Below are 18,188 nucleotides of genomic sequence, written 5' to 3'. Positions count from 1 at the left end.
AACTAAGTCTATTCCATGCTACTGTTGATAGTAATAGCAGTGGCTATTTTCTAAGTCAACTTAATTAATAGCAGGTAATGGACTTCTCCTCCAAGAACTTATCCAATCCTTTTTTAAACACAGCTATACTAACTGCACTAACCACATCCTCTGGCAACAAATTCCAGAGTTTAATTGTGCGTTGAGTAAAAAAGAACTTTCTCCGATTAGTTTTAAATGTGCCACATGCTAACTTCATGGAGTGCCCCCTAGTCTTTCTATTATCCGAAAGAGTAAATAACTGATTCACATTTACCCATTCTAGACCTCTCATGATTTTAAACATCTCTATCATATCCCCCCTCAGCCGTCTCTTCTTCAAGCTGAAAAGTCCTAACCTCTTTAGACTTTCCTCATAGGGGAGCTGTTCCACTCCCCTTATCATTTTGGTCGCCCTTCTCTGTACCTTCTCCATCGCAACTATATCTTTTTCAGATGTGGTGACCAGAATTGTACGCAGTATTCAATGTGCGGTCTCACCATGGAGCGATACAGAGGCATTATGACATTTTCCGTTTTATTCACCATTCCCTTTCTAATTATTCCCAACATTCTATTTGCTTTTTTGACTGCCGCAGCACACTGACCCAATGATTTCAATGTGTTATCTACTATGACGCTTAGATCTCTTTCTTGGGTGGTAGCTCATAATATGGAACCTAACATTGTGTAACTATAGCATGTGTTATTTTTCCCTATATGCATCACCTTGCACTTATCCACATTAAATTTCATCTCCCATTTCGATGACCAATTTTACAGTCTCACAAGGTCTTCCTGCAATTTATCACAATCTGCTTGTGATTTAACTACTTTGAAGAATTTTGTATCATCTGCAAATTTGATTACCTCACGCGTCGTTTTTCTTTCCAGATCATTTATAAATATATTGAAAAGTACGGGTCCCAGTACAGATCCCTGAGGCACTATACTGCCCACTCTCTGCCAGTGAGAAAATTGTCCATTTAATCCTACTCTCTGTTTCTTGTCTTTTAGCCAGTTTGTAATCCACGAAAGGACATCGCCACCTATCTCATAACTTTTTACTTTTCCTTGAAGCCTCTCATGAGAAACTTTGTCAATCGCCTTCTGAAAATCCAAATACACTACATTTACCGGTTCACCTTTATCTACAAGTTTATTAATTCCTTCAAAAAAGTGAAGCAGATTTGTGAGGCAAGACTTGCCTTGGGTAAAGCCATGCTAACTTTGTTCCATTAAGCCATGTCTTTCTATACGTTCTGTGATTTTAATATTTAGAACACTTTCCACAATTTTTCCTGGCACTGAAGTCAGGCTAACCAGTCTGCAGTTTCCTGGATCGCCCCTAGATCCCTTTTTAAATATTGGGGTTACATTAGGTACCCTCTAGTCTTCAGGTACAATGGATGATTTGAATGATAGTTTACAAATTTTTACTAATAGGTCTGAAATTTCATTTTTTAGTTCCTTCAGAACCGTGATGTATACCATCCGGTCCAGGTGATTTACTACTCTTCAGTTTGTCAATTAGGCCTACCACATCTTCTAAGTTCACCGTGATTTGGTTCAGTCCATCTGAATCATTACCTATGAAAACCTTCTCCGGAACGAGTACCTCTCCAACATCCTCTTCAGTAAACACCGAAGCAAAGAAATCATTTAATCTTTCCACGATGGCCTTATCTTCTCTAAGTGCCCCTTTAACCCCTCGATCATCTAACGGTCCAAATGACTCCCTCACAGGCTTTCTGCTTCGGATATATTAAAAAGGTTTTTACTGTGAGTTTTTGCCTCTATGGCCAACTTCTTTTCAAATTCTCTGTTAGTCTGTCTTATCAATGTCCTACATTTAACTTGCCAACGCTTTTGCATTATCCTATTTTCTTCTGTTGGATCCTTCTTCCAATTTTTGAATGAAGATCGTTTGGCTAAAATAGCTTCTTTCACCTCCCCTTTTAATCATGCCGGTAATTGTCTTGCCTTCTTTCCACCTTTTTTTATGTGTAGAATGTATTTATTTATTTATTTATTTATTTAAAGATTTTTTATATACCGCGGCATGTGTGGCACATCACCTCGGTTTACAAGCAACATTAATTCAGCAAAGCGCTTTACAATAAAACATTAACTAGAGACAATAAACAAGTAGAAAGTTTAACCAATAACTAGGAGCATGAATAAATAAATAATGTCTAGGGGAGAGAATAACAATGGAGAAGTGTTATGAAGGGGAGCTAACAATTAGTAAAAGACCATAAAGAACTAGGAGGGAGCATTTCAGGTGGAGGGTGGGTAGGGAGGGAGAGGGGGAGGTGGTAATAGCGATGTCAATGGGTTGAATGTGGCCCAATCAGTTCATGGTAGGCTTTTTTGAACAGCCAGGTTTTTAAGTTTTATTTAAATTTTTTGTGACAATGTTCCTGGCGCAGTTGAGAGGGCATACTGTTCCATATAGTGGTTCCAGCTATGGTGAGCGATCGTTCTTTAGTGGAAGCAAGTTTGGTTAGTTTGGGAGAGGGGATCGGCAGTCTGGCTTGGTGCTGGAGTCTAGTTGGTCGGTTTGATTTTTTGAAGTATAGGTGTTCTGAGAACCACAGCATATTTCGGTTATGGATGGCTTTGTGTATTAGAGTAATGGATTTATATATGATCCTGGATGCAACGGGTAGCCAGTCTAGCGACTGAAGTGCGGGAGTGATGTGCTCATAGCGGCGTGTGTCAGTAATGATGTGGGCAGCAGCGTTTTGTAACATTTGCAATGGTTGTAGCGTAGTTTTTGGTAGACCTAATAGAAGTGCGTTGCAATAGTCAAGCTTTGATAGAACTGTTGCTTGCAGTACTGTGCGGAAGTCATATGGGTGTAAGAGTGGTTTGATACGTTTCAGCATGTGGAGCTTGAAAAATCCTTTTTTAACCATGTCCGAGATGAATTTTTTTAAACGTAAGATTGCAGTCAATGATGATGCCAAGACTGCGAACTTGCTGAGCTATAGGAGGGCTGGCTTGTGATAGGACAGTTGAGCACAATGTCGCGTTTTTTGGAGGAGTGATGATGAATAGCTCGGTTTTGTTGGTGTTAATGGCCAAGTAGTTGTCTGTCAGTAGATTTTTAATTTCTGTGAGGGCCACGTTCCATGTGTTCAGGGCATTTGAGAGAGAAGTGGTAATAGGTATGAGGATCTGAACATCATCAGCGAAGATGAAGTGTTGGAGACCCAGTTTTGAAAGTAGCCGGCAGAGAGGTGATAGATAAATATTAAACACAGTTGATGAAAGTGAGGATCCTTGGGGGACTCCTTGTGTGAAACTTCTTGGCTTGGATTTGCATCGTCCACTTTTCACACTGTAGGTCCTGTTACTCAGGTATGATTGGAACCAGAGTAGCGCAGTGCCGGTAATTCCTATTTCGGTGAGGCGGGAGATGAGAGTGTTGTGATTTACAGTGTCAAAATACATCTGGATTGTGCGTCTAGGACAGTGGTTCTCAACCTTTCTAATGCCGTGACCCCGTAATACAGTTCCTCATGTTGCGGTGACCCCTCGCCCTGCGAGGGCGGGGTGAGGGCGGGACGAGGGTGGGGGCTTTGGTCATATGGGGGCGGGGTTATGGATGGGGTTGGATTTTAGTGCATATTTATTTATTATGACATTTATAAACAGAACCACCATTCCTCATAAAACAATAAAATTAAGAAACATAAAGCATCAGTTATAATAGTAAAACCATACTAATAAAAGAATACTTTAAAATTACTGATAAATAGAATTTCTATTAATTAAAATCATATACATTTTTATAATTTCCCAAACACCAATAAAATATTTCAAAACAGCACATATATCAAATAACACACAATAATTAAAACTAATAAGGATTTTGAAAAGCCCCTGCTGTCCATACATGGGAGCTCTTGATTTCCAGTCACCCTGATATTGTCGAGGATTAGGAGGTTATCCTCTCTCTCTCACACATACTCTCACATGTCCATTCTCTCTCACACATACACTGTCACATACATACACATTCATGCTCTTATACCCACCATAACCTCTCGCTCTCACAGACACTGATACACTCTCAGGGTGTAAGACACTCCCCCCCCCCCCCCCCCCCCCCCCACTCACACACACTCTTACTCCCCTGGATTTTCTCATACACACTCATGCTCTCACTCTTACTAGCTCCCTCACAACCTCAGAGCCTCTCAGATAAAACTCTGCAGCAGAAATAATGCTGAATGTTGAGAATTGTGTTATGCAGACTAATCTGGAAAATGCACTAATTTCTACATGAGTCATAATGAATCAGTCCTCAGCTGCAGGCTTCAATTGATTATCCTGGCTCCCTTTAATTTAATGTTTGCCAAATACAGTTCATGTGTAACAGCAATCCTAATTCTCCACCAGATCAAGCTGATTTCACATCCCACTTCATACTTTGTCACCTCCAGCTGAGTCAAACAATTAATCTAATTATTGCCACTGCTGCCACGTGGCTATTGGGGAGGCGCCGATTGCTGCTATTGGCACTGAAGCCCATTCTGCTGCCTCCTCTGTGCAGGCCCCCTGGGTTTCCACTTCCTCCATGTTGATCTCGTACATTGTGAGATCCGCCATAGAGAAAGTGCTACTCTTGCACATTCCCAAAGATTACATGTGCCAATCAGTAAAAAGTAATTTATTTTTTTTTACATCTGCTTCCCTTTATTTTTTTGCAATTTCCTTTTATATTGCCTTTTTTTCTGTTTCTTTTCTCTCCACCTGTCTTCTTCCCTCAAACACACAGTCAGGTTCTCATTCTCACATGCATTTCTCTCTCACACACACATACACACACAGGATCTCACTGTCACATGCTCTTTCTGTCATGCAATCATTCATACACACAGTCTCTCACTGGCACAGGCTGTCTGAGTCTCACACACAGGCTCTCTCACACCCCCACATGCTGCCTTGCTCAAGCACAGGCTCTCACTGTCACATGCTGTCTCTTTCACACACACAGAGGCTCTCACATGCTGTCTCTGCAAACACACACAGTCTCTCAATTCACTCTCACACACAATCTCTCAACACATCTCATACTCGCACACACCTCTCTCTCACCTCTGGGCCTCTTCTTTACGGGTTGCCACAGGATGGGCTCTGCAGCGGCCCTAGTCTTCCCGGCCCCGCTGCTCCTCTTCTGCACGCGGCTGACGCGCCTCCTCCTTCCTGCTCGTGCGGCTCCGGCAACATTTGTCTTCCGGGGCAGGGCGGGCAGGAAGTAAGTAGGAGCACCGCAACGCGCTCCCTTTTGGGGTTGGAGGAGGCAGGTCTCCAGCTTCGCCCCACCTCCCCGCAGCAGCCACGGCGCCGCGGACCGGCAAAAATCCCCAACGGCCCGGTACTGGTCTGCGGACCGGGCCATTGGGGTCGGTCCGCAGACCAGTTTTGGTCGAACGACCAAAACACAGGCGACCCCTGTGTTTTGGTCGTTCGACCCCCGCCGGGGTCGCGACCCACAGGTTGAGAACCGCTGTTCTAGGATGTATACACAATCCAGATTGTGCATCTGGATTGTGCTTCTAGGATGGTATTTAACAATGACCATGCCTCTTGTATACTTTTCACCTTTGCAGCTTCTCCTTTCAGTTTTTTTCTAATTATTTTTCTCATTTTATCAAAGTTTCCCTTTTGAAAGGTTAGCACGAGAGCCGTGGATTTGCTTATTGACCCCTTCCAGTCATTAATTCAAATTTGATCATATTATGATCACTATTGCCAAGTGGCCCCTCCACCGTTACCTCTCTCACCAAATACTGTGCTCCACTGAGAATTAGATCTAAAATTGCTCCCTCTCTTGTCGGTTCCTGAACCAATTGCTCCATAAAACTGTCATTTATTCCATCCAGGAACTTTATTTTTCTAGCATGTACTGATGATACATTTACCCAGTCAATATTGGGGTAATTAAAATCTCCCATTATTACTGCACTACCAATTTGGTTAGTTTCCCTAATTTCTCGTAGCATTTCACTGTCCGTCTCACCAACTTGACCAGGTGGACGGTAGTATACCCCTGACACTATAGTCTTTCCCAACATACAAGGGATTTCTACCCATAAAGATTCAATTGTGCATTTAGTCTCATGCAGGATGTTTATCCTGTTGGATTCTATGCCATCCCAGACATAAAGCGCTACACCTCCTCCCGAGTGCTCCTCTCTGTCATTGCGATATAAATTGTACCCCGGTATAGCACTGTCCCATTGGTTATCCTCCTTTCACCATGTCTCTGAGATGCCAATTAAGTCTATGTCATCATTCACTGCTATACATTCTGATTCTCCCATCTTACTTCTTAGACATCTGGCATTAGCATACAGACATTTCAAAATGTGTTTTTTTGTTTGTATTTTCATTCTGCTTTTTAATTGATAGGAATGCTAGAATTTTTTAGCTCAGGTGAGTTTTTAGTTACAGGCACTTGGACTACTTTTCTTATTATTGGAACCTCACTGTCGGGATGCCCTAATTCTAATGCATCATTAGTATCCTTTGAAGATACCTCTCTCTGAACCATGCGCTGCTGAGCGACTGTCGGCTTTCCCCTTTATTATAGTTTAAAAGCTGCTCTATCTCCTTTTTAAAGGTTAGCACCAGCAGTCTGGTTCCACCCTGGTTAAGGTGGAGCCCATCCCTTCGGAAGAGACTCCCCCTTCCCAAAAAGGTTCCCCAGTTCCTTACAAGACAAACTTTCTCCTCTCTTTCTTATATACATACATACAAGTTCATATGCTCCCTCTCAGACAAACCTGCAGGCGTCTCCAGCTCTTCTTTGGTTGGGATCAGCCCCAGGCTCTCCTCTTCATTTCAGCTAATGCAGGTTCTAAACTTTGCATAGGAACTTAGCACCAGATGTAGTAATAATCCACAAAATTTCAGGCCCCTAACAGGGCTTATTTGGCTGCAGTGCCTGGACAAAGTAGCCATTTTGTATTGCACGGAGCATAGTACTCTAAGAGTGATCTTCATTCAGCTACCTCTAGCTCTTGAACCGACCGAGATCAATCCAAAAACTTTTGCATAGTTTTGTTTGAGGCCCTAGCAAACATTCACACACAATTTTATTCAGTTTGAAGGAGGTCGAGCGTGGAAGATTTTCTAAATTGGTCCACTTGACATGGAATGTTCCAGTAGATAAAAGACCAAAATGACCCATCCAGTCTGCCAAGTAGAGATCTAACCACTTTGAGTACATGCGCATACAAATTCCCTTATGGAACTTGACACTCACTTCTACTTCGCTCATGTCCCTCATCTACTAACGCACTACTGTCATTTAGGGTTTGAATTGTCACTCTGTGCAGCTTATCCCAATGCTTTCTCATAGATCTGAGGGAATCATACCCCTGTTCTTTCGGATTGCAACCACTGCTCCATGCAGAATCCCCCATACCTTCAAGGCAGCACAGTGTAATCATATCACTGCTGTTCTGGGCTACAACTGCCACTCCATGCAGGTTACCCCAGCACTTCATTGCCATCCTCTTATCATTAGGCAACCTGTATTTATCCCATGCTTCTTTGAATTTTTACCATTTTCATCTCCACCACCTCTTTTTGTAGGGCATTCTAGGCAGCCAGCACCTTGTTTCATGAAAAAAAGTCCTTCTGATTTTGTTCCCGACTCTACCTCTAGTTCTAGAACTTTCTTTCCACTGAAAAAAGATTGTTTCAGTTACATTATTAAAACCTTTTGAGCATGCATGTCTCTATCATATCCCCCCCCCCCCCCCCCCGACTCCTGACTGTCCTCGCCTCTATGGCAGTGTTTCCCATACCTCTTCTGGAGTACACCTAACAAGTCAGGCTTTCAAAATATCGATAATGAATATGCATGAGACAGATTTGCAAACTTTGGAGATTCAGGGTATGCAAACCTATCTCAAGCATATTCATTGTGGCGATCCTGAAAAACTGACTGTTTAAGTGTGCCTCCATGAAAGGGTTTGGAAACTCTGCTCTACGATATACATATTTAGATCTTCAAGTCTCATCTCATGTATCTTTTGCTGCAAATCCCATTTTGGTTGCCTCCTGAATGCAACACAGCATTCTAGGTGAAGTTTCACCCATGACCTATACAGTGGCATGATTACTTCCTTTTTTTCTGTTAGTTATGTCTCTCCCAATGCAACCCAGGATCCCTTTAGCTCAACCTGTGTTGCTACCTTCACATTAGACACTATCACAATGAGGTCTTTCTCCCTGTCCATACATATCAGTTTTCCAGCCTCCCCTACCCCAATCAGGTAAAGCTCTTTTAGTTTTCTGCACCACAAATGCATATTTAAACTTTTTTGCATTGACTTTTAATTGGCAAGTATCTCACCATTCCTCAAGATTTCTTAATCATATCTGCTCCATCAGGCTTTTACACTTTGTTGCAGAACTTTGTGTCATCTGCAAAGGTGTCAGAATGGAATGGACCATGGCCCAACCAAAATCTGGTCCACCCAAAGAATTGCTGAAGGAGATCCAGCTGAGTTGGAGAGGGAGCAGCTGTTTATCAGGAGGAGAGCAGCACAGCCGTGTCCTCCATATTTGGGCCTGTTGCTTCGAACTGAATGGGGTGGCAGAGGATGGGAAAAAGTTTAGTGGTTACAGCGGTGGGCTGTGACCTAGGGAAATCAGGGTTCAAATCCCACCATCCTTGTGACCTTGGAAAAGTCACTTCACCCTCCACTGTCTCAGGTACAAACAGATTGAGAGTCCACTGGTGACAGGAAAATACCTACCGTACTTGAATGGAATCTGCTTTGAAGTGCCTGAAAAGCAAAAAATAAATCAAATAAATAAACGCTCCTGCTCCCTCCTCCTGCCACTGATCAGAGAGGAAGGCAGGGGAGAAGAAAGAGAGCAAGAGCAGGGTGAGAGAACAGGAGGAGGGGCCAATTTAGCAATTTTGTAGCTAGATCTTGTGATGTGTTGAACCAAATGGAGACTTTACAACTGTGAATGTGTCAGGGAGATAATTTAGCTCTTTTTAGACAATTTAGCTACAAATCTAGCAACTTTCTCACACTAAAAGTGCCATTGGGCTCCCTACTTCCAGCATATATCTGGAAGCAGGAAAGTGCAAAAGAGTGAGACCTCCTTTGGCTAGACTGCTATACTGGCTGGTCCTTCCCTCTTCCCTTGTTAGGGCGCCTCACTCCTCAGAATAGGTTATGCTGGTTCACTCTCTCCCCTATCCCCCACCCCAAGAGAATCTGATGACATCACAGATGAGCTCTCTCTGCTAGAAGCAAAAAGAACAATTCACAGCCAGCAAAAACCAAAAAGTAGCAACTTTTATTATCACCTTATGACAGACTGATAGCAGAAGAACAAAAGAAAAGGAGAGGATATGCTTGTTTTATCTTTTGTAATTTTTTTTTTTTTTTGCTGTGATGCTAGGAGTCAGAGGAAGTTCTCTGCCATGCTAATAAGGCTTGTGTGTGAGATGGCAGGGCTATTCTCAAGAGAAAGTCAATGCAGTGGGCCAGGGACACAGCGAGTATCCTGCAGACGGAGGAAGAAGTGTAAAAGTGGCTGCTGCAGGCTAGGTAAGGATTAGCAACACGTGCAGATCTTTAGTCCTGGGGGAATTCTGAGCTACTGCAGAGCGCAGAATTCCCCCCCTGCGCAGAATATAGCAGAAGAGACCCTGGCATGCTGCGGGACACGCTCCGATTGTGGCGAAGATGAAGGCCCCGGTGCGCTATTCGCGGCAAAGATGGAAGGCCCCCATGTATTGCAGAGTGTGCTCCACTCGTGGTGAAGATGGAAGGCCCCTGTGTGCTGCGAACGGAGTGTGCTTCGCTCGCGGCAAAGATGGAAGGCCCCGGTGAGAGAGAATGTGTGTGTGTGTGTGTGTGAGAGAGAGAGAAGTGGGGGAGGGGGAGAGAGCAGTAGGATAAGAGAGCGGGGGATGATTGTTTGGGTTTCAGAGAGAGGGAGCCTATATGAGAGGGAGGGGGAGGGGTGTGGGAGAGGGGAGGGTGAGAGAAAGAGAGCATGGGAGGTAAGAGAACTGGGGAGATGCTCGAGTGTGGGTTTCAGAGAGAGGGAGCCTATATGAGGAGATTGTGAAGGAATGTGTGTGTGTGTGAGAGAGAGAGAGATTGGGAGCTCGTGTGTACGAAAAAGGGATCATGTGTATGTGAGGGTGCTAGCCTGCGTGAAGGGATTGTGTATGTGTGAGACAGAGCCTGTGTGAAGGGGTGTGTGAGAGAGAGACATAGGTAGCCTGTGTGAGGCTGTATGTGTGAGAGAGAAAGGGAGCTTGTGTGGGTGTGTATGCAAGAAAGAGAGCCCTGTATGAGGGGATGTGTGTGTGCGAGAGAGTGAGGGAGCCTGTATAAGGGTGTGGGTATGTGTATTAGAGAGAGGGAGGGACAAAGGGAGCCTGTGTGAGGGGCAGTACTGAGAACGAGGTCAAACTCAGGGACTGGCAATAGAGTGGAAGGGGTTGAGCCTAGAGGTGGAAGGGAGAGATACTGGCAGGTGGAGGGGATGGGGCCTGAGAGGGCAAAGTGGCCAGGGGAGTAGAGAGCGCGAGTGGAAGGGACATGCTTATAGTGAATTTCTAGGGAAATTCTGCTCAAAATATTTAAAATTCTGCATCTTTAATAACGTTTTTCTGAATTAATTTAAAATGTAATTAAAGACTGTCATGAAAATTGTGTTATTTTGACCAATAAACAGGCCGATACAGAAAAACGCGCAGGAGAGCCAGAGAGCGCCCGCTCTCCTGGCTTGCGTCCCTAGGGCCTCTTTTTTGACAGGAGCGGCGGCTGTCAGCGGGTTTGACAGCCGACGCTCAGTTATCTTACATGATTATGCTGTAGTGGCCTTGGTTAGCCATTCCAGGGCGGAGACACTGGCTAATGGGCCGATACAGTAAAAATCGCGGGAGAGCAGGTGAGTGCCTGCTCTCCTGTGCACGCGATTCAGTAAGTTAATTTATTTAAATTAGGGCCCGCGGTAAAAAGAGGTGCTAGGGACGCTAGCGTTTCCCTAGCGCCTCTTTTTTGACAGGAGCGGCGGCTGTCAGCGGGTTTGACAGCCGACGCTTAATTTTGCCGGCGTTGGTTCTCAAACCTGCTGACAGCCACGGGTTCGGAAACCGGACGCCGGCAAAATTGAGCGTCCGGTTTTCAACCTGCGAGCCGCGGGCCCATTTTAAATGTTTTTTTTAATTTTTAACTTTTGGGACCTCCGACTTAATATCGCCATGATATTAAGTCAGAGGGTGCACAGAAAAGCAGTTTTTACTGCTTTTCTGTGCACTTCCCTGGCGCCGGAAGAAATTAACACCTACTTTTGGGTAGGCACTAATTTCTTAAAGTAAAATGTGCGGCTTGGCTGCACATCATGCGAGAATGACTAATAGGGCCATCAACATGCATTTGCATGTTGCGGGCGCTATTAATCTCGGGGGGGGGGGGGGGGGGTTGGTTGCGCGTTTTCGAAGCGCTATTACCCCTGACAGGCTGATACAGTACAGAGCACTCCGGTGGAGCGCACTGTTAACCCGCGATTGGACGCGCGTTTTGGATGCGCTAGCTTTACCCCTTATTCAGTAACGGGTAATAGCGCGTCAAACCCCCCCCCCCAACCTAATAGCGCCCGCAACATGCAAATGCATGTTGATGGCCCTATTATTTTTATTTATTTATTTTATTTAGCATTTTTTATATACTGAGGTTCTGGTAACAATGTTACTAATCACTTTGGTTTACATATAACATGGAAATGACTTAACAAGTGAGTCTTACAGAGAACAAGGAAAATGAGGAACTTGGAGAAAATTGAAATAAATAACACATTATAAAAAACATCAGTTTAAATAACAGCAATCTTATATACTAGCGATTAGAATGAATCAATCATGTATCAAGTAGTTGAAAATTGGCAGGAGGGATTTGCAATTAATTCTAGTATTATTAAGCGAAGTGGGATAAAATGAAATTGTCCAGGAAGGGATGGTGTTGTAAAGTCCAACTCAGGCGTAGGCTTGTGTGAAAAGCCAGGTTTTAAGTCTTTTCTTGAATGTGATGGGGCATTGTTCGAGCCTAAGATCTGAAGGGTGAGAGTATTATTAGGTATTCCCACGCGATTCAGAAAGCAAAATGTGCAGCCAAGATGCACATTTTACTTTCAGAAATTAGCGCCTACCCAAAGGTAGGCGCTAATTTCTGCCGGCACCGGGAAAGTGCACAGAAAAGTAGTAAAAACTGCTTTTCTGTGCACCCTCAGACATAATATCATGGAGATATTAAGTCGGAGGTCCCGAAACTTAAAAAAAGTAAAAAAAAAAAAATTTGAATTGGCCCACGGCTTGAAAACCGGACGCTCAATTTTGCCGGCGTCCGGTTTCCGAACCTGTGGCTGTCAGCGGGCTCGAGAACTGACGCCTGCAAAATTGAGCGGCGGCTGTCAAACCCGCTGACAGCCGCTGCTCCTGTCCAAAAAGAGGCGCTAGGAACGCGCTAGTGTCCCTAGCGCCTCTTTTTACCGTCGGCCCTAATTTAAATATTTTAGTTTACTGAACTGCGCTCGCCCGCTCTCCCGCGAACTTTACTGTATCGGCCTGTAAATAAGGGGTAAAGCTAGCGTGTCAAGAACACGCGTCCAAATGCCGGTTAACAGTGCATGTGACTAAGAGAACGCGAATGTGTGTCAGTTTTTGAGAGTGCAAAATAGCATGTGAGCGTAAGCCACCCTTCTTTCCCCCACTAATCCACATGGTTTTTGGTACTTTGTATCCTATCTGGAGACTTTTTACAGTGGATCAAGAATTTTTCTTCAAGTAGGAGTTAACAACATTGCGGGAAAAGTGAGATGGGGAAAGGTGTGTGGGCAGAAGAGAGAAAGTGGGAGAGAGATGGGTAGGAGAGCTCCCTCCACAAGACATTCCGTTTCCGCTGGTCATGTGTAAAAAGGCAAACATTTCCTTCTAATCCCTCCATAGTATTGCTCACAATGATGCTGAATAGAACCGCCTCCAGGATTATAAACTAGGTATGAAATTTAATAAATAACAATCATTGGGTCTGATCCAGTATGGCACCACTTATGTTCTTAAGGAACGCGCCAATACTTGCTCCCTCTCACTCCTCTCGTGCTTCCATGGAAAACTGCAGGCTGCTTCCACTCATACAACGGAAGAGGCAGGATCAGGAGCAAGCAAAAAACAAAACCACAAACAAACCTCTCTCACCTGCCCAACAGCTAGAACCTCTGCCAACAACGAGCAAGAGCTTCTCGGAGTAGCGCCGCCACCGCATGCCTGCTTGCTCTCAGAAACAGCGCATGGGACAGCAAGAGGATAGACCTAGGAGCCTAAAGCAAAACGTGTAGTCATTGCATGGCACTTGGACACGCCTCCCCCCAGCGTACTGGGGAGGGGAGAGGAGGGAGACAGACAGCGTTTGCACAACTCGAGCGGGCTTTCCTCCCCCGCCGGCGCCTCCCGATGACGCCATCCGCCCGCGTAGCTCGCTGCCTGTTTCGAAAACGGGAACTTCCTTATCCCGCTCTGCCGCATCGCACACTTAAGGAGAAGATCGCCCACTTGCGCGGGCGAGAGTATAATGTCGGTGATACATTTTGAGAAGATGGAGGGGGCAGCAGGCAGGACCGCTTCTAGAAGGTTCTTGTTTGGACGTGGGAAGAGGAAGGCTCTCCGACTCCGCCCGCTCGGGCAGAGGTGGGCGTTCCGTCCGGTTTCTGAACTGGGTGCCGAGAGCACAGTGGCGCGTGCGCTTTTTTTTTTTTTTCCCTCTTCTCCATTAGTTTGCCTTTCGGGACAGTTGAAGTCAAGAGCGCAGGCGCGCGAAGGACCAACTTAAAGGGGGGGTGGGGGTGGGAAAAACCAAAAAGGCAAGGCTGCGGCTGTCGCGTGCTGCGCCTCCTCTTCCTCGTGCCGATTTGGTCTCGGAGCGGGATGGCGGCGGCGGCGGCCATAGATCCCCGACAGCTGCGGGAGCTGCAGGCCTTCGTGCAACTGTGTCAGCAGCAGCCGTCCGTGCTGCACAGCCCCGAGCTCAGCTTTTTCACGCAGTGGGTGGAGAGGTGAGAGAAGCGGCTGGGTCCGGGAGTGTTATGCCTGTGGTGTGCACCGACAGACTTTGGCTATTGATAAAGTGAAAGGGGCTCGAGGGTGGCGATGGTGTTCTGTTCCCTTTCCCTCCTTAGCTCTGTCGTTGCTGAGTATACGTAGTACACTATTTTTGTTTTTGCCGGGGGAGCGGAGGTGGAAAGGGTGCGTCCCCGAGTCCCGAAGCTTAGGTCAACTCCTATAAACTTGTTATAGTTTCATTTCGGAGCCTGTGTGTTTTTTCCTTAAGTGGAGTCATACTTGATTCTTACAGATCTGTCTTTTGTAATAGCAATATCTTTGAGTCTTGATCCTACTTTCTCTCGCCTTCCCTGCTTTTATGCAAGCATAACGAGCCTGATTTATTTGCAATCAGGCCTTATTTCTGCAAATATTCATTCCTAGATAAATTAAAGATGCAAAAACAACTGTACCTTTTCTGTGGTTACTACTCTCACTAGAGAGGAACGGACTCGTGTTATGATCTGCATTTTAGGGACTTTCAACGTGTACTTACCCATGAAAGAGCAGGGGCGCTACACGAAAAACTTCACGGGATAGGCAGGTTGCAGTCTTATTTGATTTTCTCTAGGCGGCTGGACTTGGGGTAGTATTGTTCTAGAACCATGTGCTTTCTTCAGCTCCTTCCCGTCTGATCTACGAGGCATCTTGCAAATTTGGAGACTTTTTTTTTTTTTCTCAGTTGTAGTTTACCGTACCCATTCCAGTGTTGGACTTCTTATGTGCTGTGCTCCATTCATTATCTTGTGACAAATTTAGGCTTTTGCCACTTGGTGCTGTTGTTTCTTACCTTGCTCTAAAAAAGTCAAGATAGTAGTGCATAGGAAGGTCTAAGGAACAGACCGACAATTTCTTGCAGTAGCTCAGGGGTCGATTCTGTGGCGAAAACTATTAGAAAACTCTGAAGTGCATTAGAAAACATTTCCAGCTTTTATTTTACATTATAAAAATATAGTAGTTTTCTGACCCTGCTTGGGACTGTACAAGTTTTCTTTATTGGGTGATGACAAGGAGTATCAGGTATTGGTAATAACATAGTGAATGACAGCAGATACAGACCAAAAAGGTCCATCCAATTTGGTACAGAGAGGCTGTATTCGGGGATGGGGTGAAGAGAGGGTATGAGGACAGGGATGGGGGTGGAGAGAGGAAGGGAAGAGCATCTTGAATGAGATGAGAAAATGGTGAGTATGAGGGGAGGAGAGAGGTTCTGAGATTTATAGAGAGGCATGGGGACTAGGTGAGATTGAGGGGATGTGTCCCAGGAGTTTGGGAGAGGGGTAGGAAGGATGGGAAGTTCCAGGGTCTGGGAGCAGGGCTTCCCAAACTATGGGTTGAGACTCCAAGTGCAGGGACACATTACTCAAATGGCAGAGTTCTTCAGGTGTAAAGCAGCTGCATTTTTAAAGGATGGCCAGCATGCACTCTCAGGCCCTGCAGTGTCACCACCCTTACATGAGGTGCTGAGATAACAGGAAGCCATGTGTGAGAGAGAATGGGGCTGCTGTAGTGCCTGTGAGCTTGCATTGGGCCAACAGGCTCCATGCTGATTTATTTCTAATGCTGCAGCTGCTTGCAGATCAAGTTTTTGGGTTTGGTACTAGCCATGATGGGAGGGGAGGGCTGGGTGTGCATGGGCTGGTGGAGACTGCCGTGCCGTTCCTCTCACTTTAATCACCACTAAACATTCTCAAGAGAAAAGTATTGCCCCTGGCTTCAGCCTGCCCTCTGTTCTGACCACTTGTTATTCACCTTTGGCTCAAGGCCCAAAGGAAAAAATTGCTGCTGTTCTCAATCTGGATATTTTGAGAAGGGCTGTTTGAAGGGAGGGATCAGATGCAAAGGGGGTTTGAGCTCTGAATTGGTTGTGGAAGATAAGAGAGGAAATGAAAGAAGATCAACTGGGGGGGGGGGGGAGATATAAGATTGGAGCTAGGGGATCAGCCAGGGAGATGTAAGAAAAGGTTTGGAGAGAAGAAGTTGAAGTTTAAAGAGGATGGGGGATGAACATGAGGAAATGGGGATGAGTTGAGAGGAAGGGGGTAACAGAAGATCAGTTTGGGGGTTATATACAGAATGCTCAGTAACAGCAGAAAAAGACCAAATGGACCATACAATCTGCCCAACAAGTCTTATGGTAGTAACTGCCACTCAATGCAGGTTCCCCCGAAGCCTTTTGTTAAGGGTAGTAATATTAGCAATCAAAAACAGTCATCTGAATCCTATTCTTCCCCCCCCCCCCCCCTCCCTTGCTATCATAGAAGCAGTTGCATCAAGATAATAAAAACTACTTGGTTAAGAGTAGTAATCCCCATGTCTTCTATTAGGGGAAATAGCTGCTGCTGCCCAAGCCATAAAGTCTTGGAGGCCAAAAGAAGATTAAGTGAGAGGAGTTGGGGGGTGGATTTGAGAGGATTCACTTGAGAGAAGAGATCAGCTGGATTAGTTTTATTTAACATGGACATTTACTGTATCCTGCTGGGAATTTTTTAATGACATGCAAATAGACTAGTAGATTAAAAAAGAAAAAGCATCCTAAACTTGCATGCCAACACGTGCTTAAAAGATACAAACCCTCCAAGTTTTCCTATTTCTCTAGCATATGGAATCACTGCAGTCTGGTTACAGGGCTCGCTCCTTTTGTGGGGGAGGGGGTTTCCCCTTCTGGCTCACCTTAATTGAAGTCAGCGGCAGGTCCAGGGTCTGTCCTCCTCCCTGCTCTCCTTAAAAAATTTAATTGAGCCATGCAACTCACCAGACCCCTAAATCCCCACTCGGACCCCTGCCGGAGAAGACTTTACTTCATCTGGCAATGCTGACATGTCATTGAAAGGCCCAATTGTCTGTCAGTAAGAGAACAGCCCTGTTGGAGGAGATAAGGTCTTCTCCAGCAGGGATTCCTGGGTGGGGATGGGGATTTTTTTTTTGGGGGGAGTTGCTTGCCCCCTATGTAACTTTCTAAGGGGAGCAGAAGGGGGCTGGGAGGAAGAATGCACCTGCCATCTGACTTCATTTTAGACCTGCTGATTTAATTTAAGGTGAGCCAGAGAAAATGGAGGGGAGGGGGCTGGGAGGACACATGGACTGCCTGGTTTGCTGGGCCAGACTTAATGTTTGTGAGAGGGAGTGGTGGTTCATGCTGGAGAGGTTGGGGAACTTGCTCGGCTGGCCCAAGGCAAGTTTAAAGCCTGCCTCTGAGCAGTTGTTAAATTTCCCGCTGTAATGGGAGATGTGCTAGGCAGCCTCCTCACTAGCACGCCTCCTTGCATTGCAAGATAATAGCCAATGAGACTGCAATTTGTATTAGATGAGCTAAACCTACAGTGGGTTGTTTTTTTATTGCTATTTTTTTTCCCCCAGAGCTGAAGCCATTTTTACATATCTGGGCAACTTTAATGCTGAAAAAACCATGCTAAAATGTTAGGCTCAGCATGACTTTAAGCCCCAATATCTCTGAAATGATTCTTCTTTGCTCCACTTACTCTGGACAAACCCCCTCCCCTTCTGTCCCTAAATGACAGGAGGGGAAGGATTGTATTAGGGAGTGAGTATCTCTGTTGTGTCTGCTCCAGGTTTACCCCCTCCTCTCCTGTTTTCTGCATGCTGCCAGGCAAGAGGGCCTAGATTGGATCAGCATGCAGTGGGCTCTGCTGGGTGTGGTTCAGCAAGCAGGAAGGCAGGAAATCTTGAGCCAACTTGTTGCCCCATACTTTTACCATCCTAGGCATAGGCCTAGTGTACCTGTAGACATCTGGGCCTGACGCTAGATTTCACCATTTTGGGTGCCTCTGTGCTCTTGGTCAGTCTAATTTGTAGGCCACCTTGATTGAATCTTCAAAAAGGCAGCTGATAAATCATAGTAAATAAATGAAGTTTGGCTTCTCACCTGATGACTTGGAACTAATTGCACCACTTCACTAGTGAGATCAGATGTACTAAACATTTTTCCTATAGGCAAAAAAATTGGAAAAACCCTTTAGTACATTAGGCCTGTAAAGAATCTGGTTTATTTAAA

General features: G+C 45.2%; 2 protein-coding genes across 5 annotated transcripts in view; one reads left to right on the top strand and one right to left on the bottom strand.

Moving 5' to 3' along the window:
* Positions 1-13,554, bottom strand: part of XPNPEP3 (X-prolyl aminopeptidase 3) — a 120,608-nt gene extending 107,054 nt beyond the window's left edge. For all 3 annotated transcript variants that reach the window (XM_029590449.1, XM_029590450.1, XM_029590452.1), the window contains exons 1-2: positions 13,274-13,554; positions 8,805-8,834 (exon numbers count right to left, since the gene is read on the bottom strand). In XM_029590449.1, coding sequence (XP_029446309.1) covers positions 8,805-8,834; positions 13,274-13,340 — 97 coding nt within the window. In that variant the 5' untranslated portion in view covers positions 13,341-13,554. The remainder of the gene's footprint in view (positions 1-8,804; positions 8,835-13,273) is intronic.
* A 77-nt stretch (positions 13,555-13,631) lies between these two features.
* ST13 (ST13 Hsp70 interacting protein) overlaps positions 13,632-18,188 on the top strand; it is a 219,197-nt gene continuing 214,640 nt past the window's right edge. The window contains exon 1 of one of the 2 annotated variants that reach the window (XM_029590454.1): positions 13,632-13,762. In XM_029590454.1, coding sequence (XP_029446314.1) covers positions 13,647-13,762 — 116 coding nt within the window. In that variant the 5' untranslated portion in view covers positions 13,632-13,646. Of the gene's footprint in view, positions 13,763-13,903; positions 14,128-18,188 lie in introns of those variants that run through there. The other variant, XM_029590453.1, reaches the window with a different exon arrangement.

The sequence above is a fragment of the Rhinatrema bivittatum genome, chromosome 2 (genome assembly GCF_901001135.1).
Source record: "Rhinatrema bivittatum chromosome 2, aRhiBiv1.1, whole genome shotgun sequence".
NCBI classification, from domain to species: domain Eukaryota; kingdom Metazoa; phylum Chordata; class Amphibia; order Gymnophiona; family Rhinatrematidae; genus Rhinatrema; species Rhinatrema bivittatum.
This window is presented reverse-complemented; position numbering and strand designations above follow the sequence as displayed.